This window comes from Dasypus novemcinctus, chromosome X (assembly GCF_030445035.2).
Source record: "Dasypus novemcinctus isolate mDasNov1 chromosome X, mDasNov1.1.hap2, whole genome shotgun sequence".
In the NCBI taxonomy this organism is placed as follows: domain Eukaryota; kingdom Metazoa; phylum Chordata; class Mammalia; order Cingulata; family Dasypodidae; genus Dasypus; species Dasypus novemcinctus.
In genome coordinates, this window is record NC_080704.1 from 47,617,726 (window position 1) to 47,635,926 (window position 18,201).

The 18,201-nt window shown below is 36.2% G+C and overlaps 1 protein-coding gene across 8 annotated transcripts in view; it reads right to left on the reverse strand.

Moving 5' to 3' along the window:
* Positions 1-18,201, reverse strand: part of CASK (calcium/calmodulin dependent serine protein kinase) — a 435,002-nt gene that overhangs the window by 219,221 nt on the left and 197,580 nt on the right. For all 8 annotated transcript variants that reach the window (XM_058291528.1, XM_058291532.1, XM_058291535.1 and 5 more), the window contains exon 4: positions 3,306-3,383. In XM_058291528.1, coding sequence (XP_058147511.1) covers positions 3,306-3,383 — 78 coding nt within the window. The remainder of the gene's footprint in view (positions 1-3,305; positions 3,384-18,201) is intronic.

The following is an 18,201-nucleotide window of genomic DNA, read 5'->3' on the forward strand; positions in this document are numbered from 1 at the left end:
ATTATTCAAATGTGGCCACTCTCTAAGCCAAACTCAAACTCAGCACGTAAATGCATTATCTTCCCCTCAGCATGGGACATGACACCTGGGGATGAGCCTCCCTGGAGCTAAGGGATTACTACCAATCACCAGTTGGTGATGCAACTAGAAAAAGACCTTGAATTAAAGGGGGAAATGGTAAAGACAAATGAGTTTACACAACTAAGAGACTTCAAAAAGTGTCAGGAGGTCATTAGAGGGGTTGCACTTATGCACGTCTCAGCAGGATCCCAGAAACAGCCAAAGCAGATACAACCCCAGGTACTGGTGCTCCTGAGGGCTAAGGAGACACACAGGTTCTATGGTCATGGCAGATGGCTCTGGGGTTCAGTGTCTTGTCAGTGGGCCTTACTATGGAATTTGTGCTCCTGAGTGTGATGGAGTTGACTCAGATGTGACCTCTCTACAAATGACTCTTCTGTCACTTTTACTGAACCTGTGGTTAGTGTTGGGGTTGGTGTATACTTGGGAGACTTGAATCTCTGGATTGCCCATGTGCCAGCTGGGCCCTGAGCCTCAGCAGAGTCCTACTCTCCGGTTCGTTGGACTTACCCAGGTCAGCTAAAAGGGAGGTGAAGATGGTCAACAACCATACCAGGGAACCAAGAGTGCCTACAACTGCAAGCAGGAGTGGACATCACCATCCCAGGGTCCACAGGATGGAGGAATAAAATATGGATTAGAGTGGACTTGCTGGTATTCTACTATAGAACTATTGTGACTCTAGCAATGGAAGGAATTGTATCATTGATGTGGAAACAGTGGCCATGGTAGTTGCTGAGGGCAGGCAGTGGGCAGAAGAGATGTGACATGGGAGCATTTTCGGGACTTGGAGTTGTCCTAAATGATATTGCAGGAATAGATGCTGGACATTATATATCCTACCATAACCCATTGAATGGACTGGGGGAGAGTGTAAACTACAATGTAAACTATAATCCATGTGGAGCAGCAGTGCTCCAAAATGTATTCACCAAATGCAATGAATGTGCCACAATGATGAAAGAGGTTGTTGATGTGGGAGGAGTGGGGGTGAGGTGGGAAGTGGGGTATGTGGAAACATCTTATATTTTTTAATGTAACATTTTTTTTGTGATCTATGTATCTTTTAAAAAAAAAAAAGGAGAGTCTTTAATAAATTGTGCCTATACCTCTTTCTTTGCACTGCCACCTACTGGTCACAAGGTTATCCTTTTCTGGTCCCTTCTGGACATTTCTGTTCATAAAATTGCCATTTTAACAATATACAGAGGGATTTAAGAATCAACAGGCTATCATCTTGATATGTATATACACAGCTACCTTTCTATAAATCTCAAGATCAGTCATTTCACTGCATGACACCATCCCTACACAGTGCCATCTTACTATCCTGATGCCCGTTCTAGTGGTAGAGATAGTCTAAGCTAAAGAAAAGCAATAAGGATGACTGGGGAACAGAGTAAAAGTAGCACTGGTTTACTATCAGCCTCGACAACATATATTCCAGGTACACTAGTATTATTCTGGTTTCAGAAGGAAAACAATATCCTCCACTGAGCTTCATTATAATATAAAATCAACATTCAGAATTTTTAGTTTTCTTCTCTTTAGGCTACTGTTGAAAGGCATAAATATGGTGGAATACAAAATGCAAAATGCCTCAAATTTTTTAAGAAACAAAAATGAATAGTGATATGCAAAATCTGAGATTTTCATTTAGTAGGATAAAGTACTTTATAACTATGCCATAAGAAAAATCAAGCAGCTTGAAGAACGTTCTTTTATTTCAAGAACAAAAAAAATACAAAATTTAAATTGTGGCAAGAACTCAGAACAACAGAAAATGGGATTGAAAACACCAAGAATGTGCTTTAGAGAGCATGGTGCAAAAGAAACAAGACATTTAGCTTCAGTTCTACCATAGATACATCAGGATTTTAAAAAAGTAATTACAGTTAATATATATAAACCTCCATTTGCTTTTTCTCCCTAGCCCATCATACAAAAAAAATCACTTCCCCAAATTGAGCATATTCTTTATTTTGTGCTCTATATAAAATATAGCTGCTCAATCTCCTGACCCTAAGTTCCCTTGCTCCACAGCTAGGAAAAGGCAGGACAACAAACTTAAAGAAAGTCAAACCACTCACTCTGAGATCAAAGTTGCATTATAGAGTCTCTAAGGTATTTCCAGTTCTGTCAGTCTATGTACAATGCTATGATTATAAAAGGAATGATAGGAGGGGAAAGTTTTGATCATTTAATGTAACTGTTTCTCAAATGGTAGAAACTTTCCATAAATCCTAATAGGTTTGGTGGCCCAAATCCTTTAATGAATGATCGTTGGCAACTGAGAAGAGATGCTGTATCCCACATATTAAAAAGGCAACCCACTGGAGTTGAATGTAACCAAAGCATAAAGCCACATTGCTCTAAACATGTAAGCAAGTGGCCCAGTGCATGGTTCCTGTAATTTTTCATATCTACTCCTTATTTTGGAGCCACTAGGTGGCTTTTTTGTTTTGTTTTGTTTTGTTTGGTTGTTTGTTTATGGGAGGAACCAGTTGCATTTCTCATGGGAATTCCTCACAATGATGGTGCTTGACTCAGGCCTGGGCAGGGGTTAGCCAGACCTCCCCACCCACCGCTCCCCATGTTGCCTGGGCCTTCAGAGGGTGGAAGCAGAATCAAAAAAAGCTTAAGGTTGAGGCCACTGCTATGCCCTAGATACAACAACCAGGAAGAATCATGCTAATCAGGAAACAAAAATTCCTCTAAACTGTGAATCCACACTCTTAAACAACTGCTACCATTTGTTTGGGAGATCACACACTGGCCTAAAGCAAATACATCCAGTAGAAAAACTATACTTTCTATTCTTTCTACTGTTCTATGCTTTCCCTCAGATTAACTGGCCATGGAACAATTTGATATAACTAAAAAGGCAAAATGAAAAAGTAATGAAGCCCATCTGGGAACAAAAAAAACACCGCAAAATAAATTTTAATTCTACATAGTTCCTGAGTTATCATATCTCTCCTTATTTAAAAATCATCTGAAGTTAGAAAAACAGTCTCGATGTTAAAATGTAAACCTACTTGCCTTAACAGGTAATTTCAGTTCAGTATTTTGCATTTAGAGTCACTGTTGCACACTAAAATGGATATGTTCCTTGTAAGAAAAAGTAGCAGTGTGCTCATCATCAGTTCTAAAAGCAGGCTACTTCATAGGAATTCTTTGTCATTTCCACCTTTACCTATGGGGATTAGATAGAGATTACATACCTGGCTACAGCTTCACTGTATACAAAGCCAGCATCAGCTCGCTTTACGATTTCAAAACACAGATCTGCTCCATCCATACTGTAGAGAAATGTGAAAAAGAATATAAGAAAAGAGGAATCTCCAGTAAATATTGAAAGTGAATACACTGTAAGTAAGTTATTAGGTAATTTATAGCTAGTGGAGGTGAATTATTTAAATCTTTCTTTCAATGAAAAAAAACCCCTATAAATTATATAAAGGACATTCTAACTACCATAACATTGAAAATCTGCAGGGGAAACAGGAATAGCAAGAAAATGATAGTGTAAGTAACATTAGGCAAAGAAAATTGACTGTAAATTTTCTTTAGGTCATCACAATAAATCATCTTAGAAAACAGCAATGTTGGGAGTTATAGACATATTTTTAGTCAAATGCCAAACTTATCTACATGTAATTACATAATGTAATATTTTAAGAACATAACAAGGCTTCTAAAATATTTAGCTAATGTTATTACCACCGAATGTGAAATCCAAGCTATATACTATGGGAGGAAAAATAATTAGCTAGTTCATAATTTATTTTGGTTTACACTTCTATTCCCAAAGTTAATTGCTATAAACACATTCTGATGCATGGGTGTTATTGGTGACATGCCGCTATCTTGCTTCAAAATTTATAATGGTTCTCTCTTTTTCACCACATATAGGTAACGTTTCTTGTCTTGGCCACACCTTGCCTTTTCTACCTAGCCTACTGTCTAATGACTTTTCAAGAAAACCTTGCTCTAGGCAGATGTCTTATTACCACTCTTTGAATATACCAATTTCTTTCTCTTTGCCATGTGCTTCAGCATATATTGTTTCCCATATTCAAAAGCTATCTTAATTCAAGGCTGCATTTCAATCCCACCTTCCCCAGGAAGCCCCCTCTAACAATTACCAGTCACATTAATGTCATTAATATCTTTTTGCTTAAATTCTATAACAACCCTTTATTATAACATATAGCACTTACATACATACATAAATGCACATACACATTACTTTTGTGAGATCATTACTATATTAATGAAATCATTCAAATATTAATAGTTAGCTAACAGTTACATAATGCTTTAAGGCTTATCAAATGTTTTCAAATCCAGTATCTCATTTATTCAATAGCTCAGTCTCTAATATACCTGATGCAGTTATTATCCTGAGGAAATAGGAACTTCTAGAAGGGAAGATAAAGGAACTAACACACCTACTATTCATTAGGGACCACAGGAAGCACTCCTTGCTATATCTTCCTTCATTCTCACAACCACCCTGTGAGTCCTATACTACAATTACAGGATCAATCCATCTTTTTATTCTCAAATTCTCTGTAAAAGTGAGCAGACAAGTAAGTGACGAGGACAGGATTTAAATCTGTCTAGTTGCAATGAATGTCTCATGATGATGGAGGAGATTGTTGCTATGGGGGGAGGAGTGGGGTGAAGGGGGTGGGGGGTATATGGGGACCTAATATTTTTTTAATGTAATATTAAAAAAATAAATAAATTTTTAAAAAGCCAAAGAAAAATAAATCTCTCTAGTTAACCATGTCTAGTAGTCTTCCCACTAACTACAGCTATACTTACTGGGCATGCAAAGAACAAATTCATATCTTCAAGCCCTATGACAGTTCAACAATAAAAATCCTAAAAACCAATATATTATATACTTTCAACATATCTCTACCTAATACCCAGCAAAAGACTGAGCATGCAGTAGATATTTAATGAATAGTTGATCACATTATTGGGATCTTGGTGTGGTTTTACGTAAATGAAAATATTTTCACATTTCTACAAGGCTTTACAAATTTTACATTGTTTCCATTTCACAGCTAATGAATCTCTTCCAATTTCAAATAGGATTCTTCTCCAAAACCATTTTTTCTGATGGACTAGTTACTCTGAAGTACGGCAGCAGCCATTTTCTACCATCAGAAATAGAGCCTGGATGAACGTGATCACACATCTTTGTGAACAACTCTGATCACCTGCTATGGTAAAATTCCTACAAGTAGAATTTCTAGATCAAGGGATACAATAACACTTTTGATACACACATTACAAGAAAAAGTTTAACAATTTATATTCTCCCTACTGAGTCTGACAGCGTCTTGTCTTCTATCTTGCTTCTACTAGGATAACTATTCATTTTTTATTTTTTTATTTTTTATTTTTATTAAAATTATTTATTTTTAAAAATTACATTAAAAAAATATGAGGTCCCAATCAACCCCACCGCCCCCACCCCCACTCCCCCCACAGCAACACTCTCTCCCATCATCGTGACACATCCATTGCACCCGGTAAGTACATCTCTGAACATCACTGCACCCCGTAGTCAATGGTCCACATCATAGCCCACACTCTCCCACGTTCCATCCAGTGGGCCCTGGGGGGATCTACAATGTCCCGTAATTGTCCGTGAAGCACCACCCAGGACAACTCCACGTCCCAAAAACGCCTCCACATCTCATCTCTTCCTCCCATTCCCCAAACCCAGCAGCCACCATGGCTACCCTTCCCACACCCATTCCACATTTTCTCTGTGGACATTGGATTGGTTGTGTCCATTGCACATCTATGTCAAGTGGGGGCTTAGATTCCACATGGATACTGGATGCACTCCTCCTGCTTTCAGTTGTAGACACTCTAGGCTCCATGGTGTGGTGGTTGACCTTCTTCAACTCCATGTTAGCTGAGTGGGGTAAGTCCAATAAATCAAAGTTTAGGAGCTGAAGTCTGTTGAGGCTCTGGGCCTGGGTGTCATATTATCAGTCCAGAGATTCAAATCCCCTAAATATATCTTAAACCCCAGCACCAACTACAATTCCAATAAAGTAGCATGCAAGTCTTGTGAGAAGAGATCCCCTCTGAGTCCAATTCCATCATGCAGAAACAACAGCTCCAAAGAAGGGCCATCTGCCATGGCAGTGAACCCCATCTTCTATGACCATAGAACCCATGGGTCTCTTTATCCCTCAAAAGAACCAATACCTGGGGTTGTATCTACCCTATCTGTCTCTTAGACTCTGCTCAGTTGTGCATAAGGGCATTCCTTCTGACAACCTCCAGACTCTTTTTTAGAGACTCATAGCCTTATAATCTCATTTCTCCTTTCCATTTCCCCCTTACATTAGGTCAAACAGCATTTTGAAGTCATGTTATTATATGTAGACAGGGATATTCTGCTGATCCGTATTGAACCTTCAATTCAAGGTCATTTTCTAGTTGCATCTTCAGCTGGTATGTGGTAGTGATCCCTCGGTGCCAGGGAGGCTCATCCCCAGGTGTCATGTCCCACGCTGGGGGGAATGCACTGCATCTACATGCTGAGTTTGGCTGTGAGAGTGGCCACATTTGAGTAACATGAAGGCTGTCAGGAGGAAACTCCCAGGCACAGTGCTGCTCTAGGCCTTGTTCTTATTGCAGGTGTATAGGCTCATAAGCATAGCCATTAGTATCAGGAGCCCACTGTTGGGCCCTCCTTCCTTCCTGGTTTTTGCCGTTGCACCTGGGGGACTGCCGTTGCTCCCCCAGGGTCCACGACAGTGACCCCCCGGCCAGGGGCCCAGTACCCCCCCAGCTGTTGTTTTTAATTGTTTCCACTATGAGTATATCTAGACATTACTATATACCCTGGGCATATGCCCTGTATAACTCCCTGTCAACCATATATATCCTGTCAATAACATCCTATATCAGTATTCCTCCGCTGCCATTGTTGAACCACTCTGTGATCCAAAACTTCCTGTAAAGTGAATCCCAACATAATGTCAGCTTCACAAGAGTCTTAGGTCACCGAAATTCATATATACAATATACAGTACTTCCCCAGATCCACCATAAAACCTTTTCCCTTCCACAGCGATAATCTTTTAGCTTATTCATATCATTAACTATTCTTTTTAATCTTTGTTGATCAGATAGGAGGAAAAAAAAGCCATTCATGATTGTTTCAATTTGCATTTCCTTGATTACTAGAGAGGCTGAGTATTTTTCACTTGTTAGTATTGTGGGGAGGAAAAATGCTATTTTTAAAGCTGGCTGTAGTTTAGCTTGCTTGGTCTATGAGGACTAAAAAAATAGCTCATATTGAGAGAATTACAGGTTTGTTTAGGTGTCTTCCTTTTTAATTATGAAATGTGAGGATAAATCCTACTTAACTTAGATGAGAGAGTAGTTAGGAAAAACTGAGAGAGCTAATTGATTGCATAATAAAGCAATAAGAATTTGGAAGTTGTCCTGAGAGTGAAAGGAAGGCTTTTTGGAGGGACCTGGAAGAAAAGAGAAGGAAAAAGGACCTTAGGGGTGGAAGGAAACACCAAGTGGTAAGAGGGCAAAACCTAATCTGGGAACCAGAGTGAGAAATAACTGGAAATTATTTACTGTCTGTACTATAACTACCTGCATGGATCAATCCATCTTTTCTGGTCATATCTGAAATACTAGTACTTGAAGTAACAATCTCTCTCCACACACACAGGTTATGTTTTGGTTTCTAATCTTTTCCAATGACCCTTCTATTCTTGTATCTAGTACCATAAAATTTTCAATACTGTAAGAGGATATTTTAATGTTTGGTAAAATAAGTCATCTCACTATTCTTTGTCAATATTTTCTTATTAATTTTTTCCTACCTGCTGAACTTTAAAATCATTTTGTCAGAAAAAAATTTATATTTTGCCTAAGATGGTATTGTAAGTTAACTTCTAGAAATTAACATTTTTCTAATATTCTCACCCAGGAATATGGTATGTGTCTCTATTTTTTTTTCTTTTTTATCCTTTTTTTCACTTTCTTTTATGTCTCTTATAGTTTTAAATTTTTCTTCATATTGGTTCCAAACATTGATTATTAAATTTTCCCTAGGCATTTTATATTCAAGTTGCTATTATAAATGGAATATTTTGGCCATTATATCTTTTTTTAATTCAATGGTTCAAAACCAGGAGTACCAAACAGAATCACCTGCATAACTTTTTAAATGCAGAGGCTTGTTCTTTGAAGTATTATTCTGAAAGTCATCACTGAGAGAGCAATTTTTTATTACTAAAGCTATTTGATTAGTTATCTGTAACATTAATTGAAGCAACCACTAATTTAAAATTTTTTGAGATTCAGAAATAAAAACTAAAAATATGATTGTTTATGCAAATTTTATTCATTACAGAAGTTTAAGACATACATATTCATAATACACACAATCTCGATATAACAACACTGAACAAAAAGTTTCATGTCTCAATTCTTTGATAAACCTTATGTGATGATATGGTGATTCTAAAAAGTATAAGGCTTCCTTTATTGCTTCTCTCTCTGGCTTCCTGTCTTTGGGTGATTCTGCCAAATATCTTCAAAAAGCATGCCATGAATTTCCCCCATGATTAGGCCTATGATAGCTAAGTTGGATTCATTTTGAGTGAAAGGAGAAGTTCTATGGAAACGTATGGGGTGTGGCTCCATACTGTGTACAGAGAATAATTATAGGAGGTTTATTCTGAATTGTGAAAAGTGGTGCTATGAATGATCTTAGCTGTCTTCACTTTGCCTATCTGAATTTAAAACATTTCATAATAAACATGCATGATATGTAATTTTTGAAAAATTATCTCCAAGCAAGACTATAAAACAACCAAAATAGATCACAGGTCTAGGGGCATAAGATATGCTAGCTGCATGTATTCTGTAAAAGTAGAGAAAGATGGTATTGGTAGGAGACTGGCACTTGATTATATGAAGAAGTGCTTCTCAAGTTACCTGGTGGTGAAGGGTCAGGTTTTTTTCACGCCCTCAGGTTTACCATGAACCAATACTTTTATAAAATACAAGGTAACATGCTGTGATTTCACAGCAATGTCAAATTGCTACAACAATTTCTAAATGATTACTCTCATTTCTCTACTTATCTCATTGCAGACTGGTAACAGCTGGAAGATTGACAATGGTCTGCAAACAATTCTTTGATAGCACTGCTATAAAAGGCATACCAAATCTGGATTTTTCTGACCAACACTGATAAAAATAACAACTACAAAACTGGATTAAATTTTTAAAAAAGATTTCAATGTTTCTAAGAATTAACATTATAATGATTGAAAATTTACCTAGTGAGAATGGGGAAAGATGTGAACAGAGATGCTTCTGCCCTGGGGGTAGGGAAAGGGCTATGGGAAGAAGGCGGGTTGGGGTGAGGGGCTGCCCTGTTGAAGAACTCTATAGAAGTGGGATGGGGACAATCAGACCAAAATTGACAGGACCCAGCTGTTTTTGCAACAGCGTAATCCAGGAGAAGCAGCTAAGAGACAGAGCTATCCTTTTGGAGGCCCCTGAATAGCGTGTTAAAGAGTAAGGCCCTGATGAAATGCCTCTTGCTCTGAGCTGGGGCCATTAAGAGTGGCATTTTGAAAATTAGAGTAGAGAATATATTCCAGTATGTCATGCTGTTAGTAAAGAAAACCCTAATGCTTACCACGGAAATAAAAGTTGAGCCTAGAAACTTCAGCAAGAAATAGGAAATTTTCAAAAGTGACAATATACATTTGAAAAAGCAACAAATTTAGAACTGAAAAATACAATATCAAAATTAATACTTCAATTAGATTAGGTAGTTGAGGATATCAGTGAACTAGAAGGTGGATCAGAATGAAGCATGGAGAGACAAAATATGGAAAATATCAAAGTGAGAGTAAGAAACACAAAGGATTACAGTGAGGAGGTCAGCATATAGTTTACTGAAGTTCTAAAAAAGAGAGAAAATAGGTTAGCAGCAATACTAAAAAGATAATGGATGATTTGCCAAACCACTGATTCAAGAAGGCCAATAAACATCAAGCAAGTGAAATAAAAGAATTCCACAGTTAGATACACATCAGTGAAAACTGCAGGAATTCACAAACAAACAGAAAACCTCAAAAACCATGGAAGAATAAGAATCCATTATTAGGTTGACAGTTGATTTCTCAATATCAATAGCTGAAGCCAGAAACCAGTGGAAAACTGAAATAACTAACCTAAATTCTCTTCTCACCAAATAGTAAAGAATGAAGGTGAAAAAAGTTTCTTTCAGATAAACATAAAATCAAGAGAATTCACTCACAAGATATCTATTTCTAATGGAAATACAAAAGAATTTTCTTCAGGTGGAAGAAAAACAAAGTAAAATGCAGCAAAATCAGAAAAACATAAAATGTGATAAATATGTAGATGAATGTAAATCAGGGGTTCTTAACAAGGGGTCTGTGAGCTTGAATTGAAATTTTTAAAAAATCCTTATGGGGATGTGTTGGTGCAGGTGTGAAATATTTATTAAATATTACATAGTATAGTGAGGACTTAGTAAGGGGTCTGTGGTTTTCACCTGACTGGCAAAGAGATCTGTGGAACAAAAAAGGTTAAGAACCTCTGATGTGAATGAATAACGATTGCATAAAACAACTATTCCCTTTCTCCCTGAGAGACTGTATAAATAATTAATATTCTTTCTGAGAGAGAGAGAGAGAGAGGGAGAGGGAGAGGGAGAGGGATAGGGAGAGGGAGAGGGAGAGGGAGAGGGAGATTAAAAAATTAAAAACTAAAAATACTTGAAAACAGTAACATATAAGTCAGGGGACATACTGTAATTTCTAGGACAACCACTAAGACAAATTTTCAAACTTTTATACCTCAGACTCTTTTCTACTTTAAAGGTTACTGAGAATCCCAAAGGGATTATGTTTCTGTAGGTTTTATCTACCAATACTTACTGTATTAAAAAGTAAAGCAGACATTTAAAAATATTCATTAATTTATCTTAAACAATAAACCCATTACATGTTAACATAATATTTTAATGGAAAATAGCTATATATTACAAAACAAAAAAATTCAGTCAGAAGAGTGGCATTGTTTTACATTTCACAAATCTTTCACTTCTGGCTTAACAGAAGACAGCTGGATCCTCATATATGCTTCTGCACTTAATCTGTTGCAATGTTATTTGGTTGAAGTAAATGAAGAAAATCCAACCTCACACAGATATGTAATTGGGAAGAGGCATATTTTAATAGTTCTTGCAGATATTTGTGAATATTCTTCATTGATACTACACCAAAACTCAACAAGTGGTAGTTTTTTAAAGGTGAGTTGCAATGTGGAAACTGGAACCATATCAATGAACTTTTTGTAACATCATGAATTGGTCATTTGAAAAATACTGGTTTCACTGAGTTATGCAGATTTTCCAAATATCAACACATTTCATTACATGATTTTAAAAAATCACATTTATTAATATCACCACCGATCACAGTAGAAAATTCTTTTAAGTACTAGGAAGCTGGGAAGCTCATGGTGACAGATACAAGTTTGACAAAATTCTAATTTTCACTTGAAAAACTTGAATTTCATCACTGCTTCTTTGAAGCAGCTGGCTCACTTCATTTTCAAGAAAGTGTCTGAATAGCCATAGTTTGTCTGTGACTTGTTCTTTAGTGAAAAATGATGTTATACACATACACACACAGACTAGTTCAGTTTAAAAACTCAAAAACCACACAAGTACTTTTCTGAGACCCAACAAAACTTAAAGGACCAAAAGCACGCATATGAGTATGTTTTCTAATCATAATGTAATTATGTTAAAAATAAATGAGCAGGGAAGTGACTGTGGCTCAATCAGTTGGGCTCCTGTCTACCATATGGGAGGCCCTGGATTCGCATCCTGGGGCCTCGTTGTGAAGGCAGGCTCGTCTGCATGCCGTGAAGAGATGCCAGCCTGCAAGCAACACGGAGAGCCGATTCAGCAAGGTGATGCAACAAAAAGGTAGACAAGTAACAACACAGAATAGTATGCAGCAAATGGACACAGAGCAAACAACAAGCAAGCCACAGACGGCAGGGAATAAATGAAAATAAAATACAGACACACAGAAGAATGCACAGCAAATGGGACACAGAGAGCAGACAGCAAGCAAACTGCGGGGGGGGGGGGGGGGGGAATAAAAAAAGAGCAAAATAAGAAAATCCCCAAATGTTTGGAAATTGAGAAATAAATGCTACCTAAACCTAGTAATCAAAGGAAAAATAAGTGAAAATTAGAAAATATTTTTAATGATGATAAATACATTACATATCCAAACTTGTGCAGGACTGAGGTGTTACACATCAGAATCAGGGTGTTACTAATAACAGATGTGCAAATACAGAAATGGCTGAAAGGAGGAGTTGGGGTATAGGCCCAAGCTTCGCATCTGAGAAGGTGGCAACCCATGTTACACACAACACATACATACCACACAAACACAACTCAGCACTTGGAAAGACTTTCTCCTGAATCAAGTAATCTGTTGTTGACAGAAGCATATATCTATACAACCTTTTAGAAAGACAATTTGTTTTCAAGGCAAAAGCCTTGAAAATGTGCATGCCGACCCAATAATTTCATTTCAAGGCAAATAATTAGGGGTATTTGCCAAGGTTTAATGTCAAGGGTCCACCACAGCTATTTATAATAGGGAGAAGTTGGAAACAACCTAAATGCCCCCAAACAGGAGAATGGTTAAATAAATTGTGGTACATCCACAAAGGAGAATATTATGCTGCCATTAAAACAATGTTACAGAAGTGTATTTGTTGACATTTGATTTTCAGAATATATTAAGGTATATAAATATATATATATACATATATACATTTATGTAGATGTATTGAAAAGTTTCTGGATATTAAAACAGGATGTTAAAGACTGGGTAGGTAGACTATGTTTTGAAAATTTTTTCTTTTTTTTTACTTTTATTAATGAACAGGAACAACATATTTGTCATACTAAAGACAGTTCTAAAGGTTAAAAAAATATAAAAGAACCCTTCAGAATGCAGTTAAAACAGTATTAACAAAGTCATTTATATCCATAAATATGTTTAAAACTTTTTTATTATTAGAAATTTAATAGAAATGTTGTAAGTACTGATTTAAAATACCAGAAAATAAGGTAAGTAGAAATCAGTGAACATCCCATCATGAGAAAATTTTTATAACAGCATGTTAAACCCAACTGAAAGTAGATGGAAATAATAAAAGAACAGAAATCAATGAAGTACAAAACAAATACATGACACAGAGCACGAGCAAAGCAAAAACAGGGTGCTTTTGAAAAGATTAATAAAACTGAACTTTAAAATCCTCAATGTCTGGAAATTGAAAAATGTATTTTTATGCCATAGGTGTCAGAATAAACCATTAGAAAACAAGAAAATATTTAAAACTGAATAACAGCAAAGATAAACATATCAAAACTTATAGACTGCAGGTAAAGCAGTACTTGGAAATTTACCACTGTAAATGTACATATGAAAAAAGACTGACAATTTATTAATTAAGCATCCATCTCTATAAGTTATAAGTATCAAATTAAATTCAAAGTTGATCAAAGGAAATAAGAGCAGAAATTAATGAAGTGGAAAACAAACACGAATGATTTACAAAGCTAAAAGTTGTTTACTGTGAAATGATGAACCTCTAGCAAGACTGATCAAAAGAAGATACTTAGAGACAATATCACATGAAAATGGAGACATTTTATATCCTGCAGAGACTAAAAAGATATTGAAACTTTTTATGAATTTGAAAAATTTATAAGTAGACAAATTCCCAGGAAAATAAAACTCACCGAAACTAATGCAAAATGAATTAGAAAACCTGAATAATCCTTTAATGATGAAAGGAATAGAACTAGTAATTTAAAAACTCATATAGACTATTGTGATTAGTAAGGGAAGAAACTGTAGTAGTGATGTGGACAGGGTGGCCACGGTGGCTGCTGCGGTAGGGAGATAGAAGAAGAGATATGGTATGGGGGCATTTTCAGGATTTGGAGTTGTCCTGGTTGGTGCTGCAGGGATAGAAGCTGGACGTTGTGTGTCCGCCATGGCCCACTGGGTGGACTAGGGGAGAGTGTGGACTACAGTGTGGACCACTGTCCGTGTGGTGCAGTGGTGCTCCAGAATGTATTCACCAGGTGCAGGAAAAGTGCTCAATGATGGAAGAGGTTGTTGATGTGGGAGGGGTGGGGTGGGTGGGGTGGGGGATATATGGGGACCTCATATTTTTTGAATGTAACATTAAAATAAAATAAAGATGAAAAAAAAATTTAAAAAAACCTCACATAGAAAACTCTAGGCCTAGAAGGCATTTCTGACAAGTTCTATTGAACATTTTAAAGAGAAATAAAATGAATAAAAAGTAGTAACAGTCTCCAACTAATTTTACAAAGCTAGTTTAACCTAGATACTAAAACCTGTCAAAGAACAGCATGCGGCAATTAAAGGATATTCTTACTGAAGAAAAGAGACGCAAATAACTTAAACAAAAGACCAGCAAACCAAATCCAGCGATATATAAAAATTACATCAGGATGAAGTTGGGTTTACCAGAGGAAGGCAAAACTGTTTTAACATCTGGAACTCAATGTAATTCTGCACATTAATAGATGAGAGAAAGAAAAAAAATGTGATCATTTCAATAAATGCTGAAAAAACATTTAATAAAATTGTACATTCACATATTCTTTCCTAAAACCTTAATAAACTCTTACTTAGATGAGGAATAAGACAAGAATGTTCACTCTAACAACTTTTTCAATAGTATTCTGGAGGTCTCAGACAGTGCAGAAAGGGAACAATATACAAATAAAATGTGTGTGAAATGAAAAGGAAGAAGCAAACTGTCATTATTTGCAGATGGTATGATTGCAAATAGAGAATATCCAAAATAATTTAAGGTAAAATTAGAAATAATCAGAGTTTAGTAAAATCATTATCATAAATTAAATGAAAAATTTTAAAGAGTGATTTTAAAGAATTTAGAAATAAATCTAATATGATGTACAGGATTTCTATGGAGACAAGTATGATATTTATTAAGAAAAATTAAACATCTAAAATGGAGAGAAAACTGTCCTGCTTACTGACTGGAAGACAATGTAAACAGCCATTGTTCTAAAATTGAAATGGAGATTCAACTGAATTCTAATCAAAATCCCAATAGGTTTTGTGGAAACTGTCAAGCAGAATCTAAAATGTATATGAAGTTGCAAAGGGCCAAGAAAACCCAAGATAATTTGGGGAGAATAACAAGGTGGGAGGATTTGCTCTACTTGATTTCAAAATGTGGCACTATAAAGCTTAGTAATTAAGACTGCATGATATGGACACGAGGACAAACAGTACAGAACATAGGAGAGATCCTAGAACCAAATCATGTTTGATTTATGACAAAGGTCTTAATGCTGAGTATTGGATAAAGAGAGTCCCTTTCAATAAATATGTGCTTCTGTGTACCTGGATATTCATGGCAACATTGCTCAAAATAGCCCTAGAGCATCAACAATCTAAATGTCCATCAATAGAATGGATAAAACATTGGCAGGTTCATTCATACAACAGAATACTACACAGGAATGAAAAGAAATGAATGCTAAACAAAGGAATATCCCTGAATCCTAAAGACAGGGCACTGAGTTAAAGCAGCAGACAAAGCAGAATATAAAATGCATTATTTATTTTATAGAAATATAGTTCAAAAACATAAATCACCTTATGTTGCTGTAATAAATAATTAAAACTAGCATTTACTGAGTACCTCCTATGTAGTACTTTACACCCATTAAATCATTTAATGGTTACAAGAACTCTATGAGATAGGTCTTATTCCCACCCTTATTTTACTTATGAGGAAACAGCAAGACTAAGTAAATTGCCTAAGAGATCACACAGTAATGAGAGAGGACAGGCTTCACACTCAGGCAGTCTCTGACTTTATTACAAAGAGGGAAGCTTCCTAACTTCTGATCAAGGCTCTGAGCTACCTGGAAGAGATTACAGCTAAGTAGGTAAAATAAGAGAGGGCTCTATATAACAAAAATCCATTTTCTTGCCTATGAAGCATCTAGAGGGAATCTTCATAATTCAGAGCCTTCATCTCCATCCTCCCAGATGATATATATCACTACTGTATTGTTGATATGGTTTAAACGAATTCTCTATGCTTAATATGTTTGTCAATAAATGATTTAATTCTCATACATACAAATGAGTTTTAATGATTAAAAAAAGAACGTTAATTCTGCTTTATTTTCTTTTAACTCAGGGCTCTACTAGTGATACTATAACAACCATATTTTTCCAATTCATTTGTGCCCTTTAAGCCCCTGCCAGGAATGTCCCATCTCTTTTCCACCTGTTCGGCTCCTACACTGATGCTAAGGCTCTTCATCAACTATCTACAAATCTATCTGACTGTCACAGCTTCCAACGGTTTCCTCCACTGAACTCTCTGGGGCTCTAAGAATCTGCATCTCTCTATGGTTATTTAGACCTACACTACCAGTTATTACTATTTATTTCATAAGTAGGTACTTGTCTGGTGTGTACAGTTCGACTATAAACAACTTGAGGGTGTAAACAGGTCTTTTATCTCTAGCATAATATCTTGTATCTTGATGAATATAAACTACCCCATCTTTTTTGGGGGGGGAGGAATTTAGTTTCATTCAGAGTATACTTATTGAGCATCTACTGTGTATAGAGGACAGAAAGAACAGCGACACGAAAACACCATTTTCTAATAGCCTACATTACAGAATGAGTGATGAGGAAAAAAGATAAAAAACATAATAGATGAAAGAAGAGCACATTTCAGAGTTTCAGTGGAAGGAAAGTGTGCATTTGAGAAATTCAGAAAGTCTTCATGGAATAGGCAGCACCTGAGATAGGTCCTAGAAGAAGAGCGGGGGTGTGGCAGGGAAGAAAGAAGAGGACAGGAGAGGATGAGAAAGAGACCAAGGAAGAGTGAGATCAGTGAGAAAGTAGGGAGGGGACCACTTGGTAATTAAGAAGAGAGCAGCATCTTAAGGCATTTCTTTTGACAAGTAAACAACAAAGGGAATATCTGAGGTACTATAATTTGAGCTAAACTCTCCTTTCCCACCTATACCGTAAACAGGATACAATCAAATTCTTTACTATGGAACTTGGACAGGGACCAGAGAAGGTACTTATACAGGACTGTTAACTATGATATTCAAGTATATGGAAAACTTCATCTTTTCGATGGGGAAAGGAAGCATTCAATGTAATGGGAACTTAACTGCTTAATAAAACAATTCTGATATATTGTCAAAGACCTTATAATAACTGAGCATATCCTCATGTGCCTGTCTACCAGCTGTATTTCTTTTTGTGTGAACTATCTATTCCTTTCCTTATCCATCTGTGTATGAAGCTTAATATCTTTCCCTCATTGGAGTGAGCTCTTTATTATATATGTTCAATAGAATGCAACCCTCTGCATGCCAATTCTGGAACAAATTTTCTATTTTTTTTACAAATTTTGTTAAATCTATCGATATTTTCCTTTGTGAAATTTAGTCCATTGACTCTTTTAAAAGATCTCCAAAGATTTGTTAAATAATTCTATTTTCTGCTAACTTTTCTATGATTTATTTATATAAACTATGAACTGTAGTTTTGTTGTTTTTTTGGGGGGGAGAGGTTGATTTAAATTAATTTTTGAATTGCTAATTATGCAACACTACTTAAAAACCCTTCTTTTCCCTATTATATTTACTGAACTTTATCAAATATACTACTGAAAGGACTCCTATTGAAGAGGAATGTCTGAAGTTGCCTGGCTGGCCAGTTATGTTTCCTGCCCTGTATGTTTCTAAGTGAATCAGATGCCAAGTGTGTGTGGCCTACAGCAGTTTTGTGAATCTGAATGTTCAGTAGTACCTAAAAAGAAGACTGCAGATTAGGTAGAATTTGAAGGGGTTTTCTCATAGTTGACAGAGGGAAGGAATGTATTAAGAAGGCCTTCAACTCAGGGTGAGTAGACACA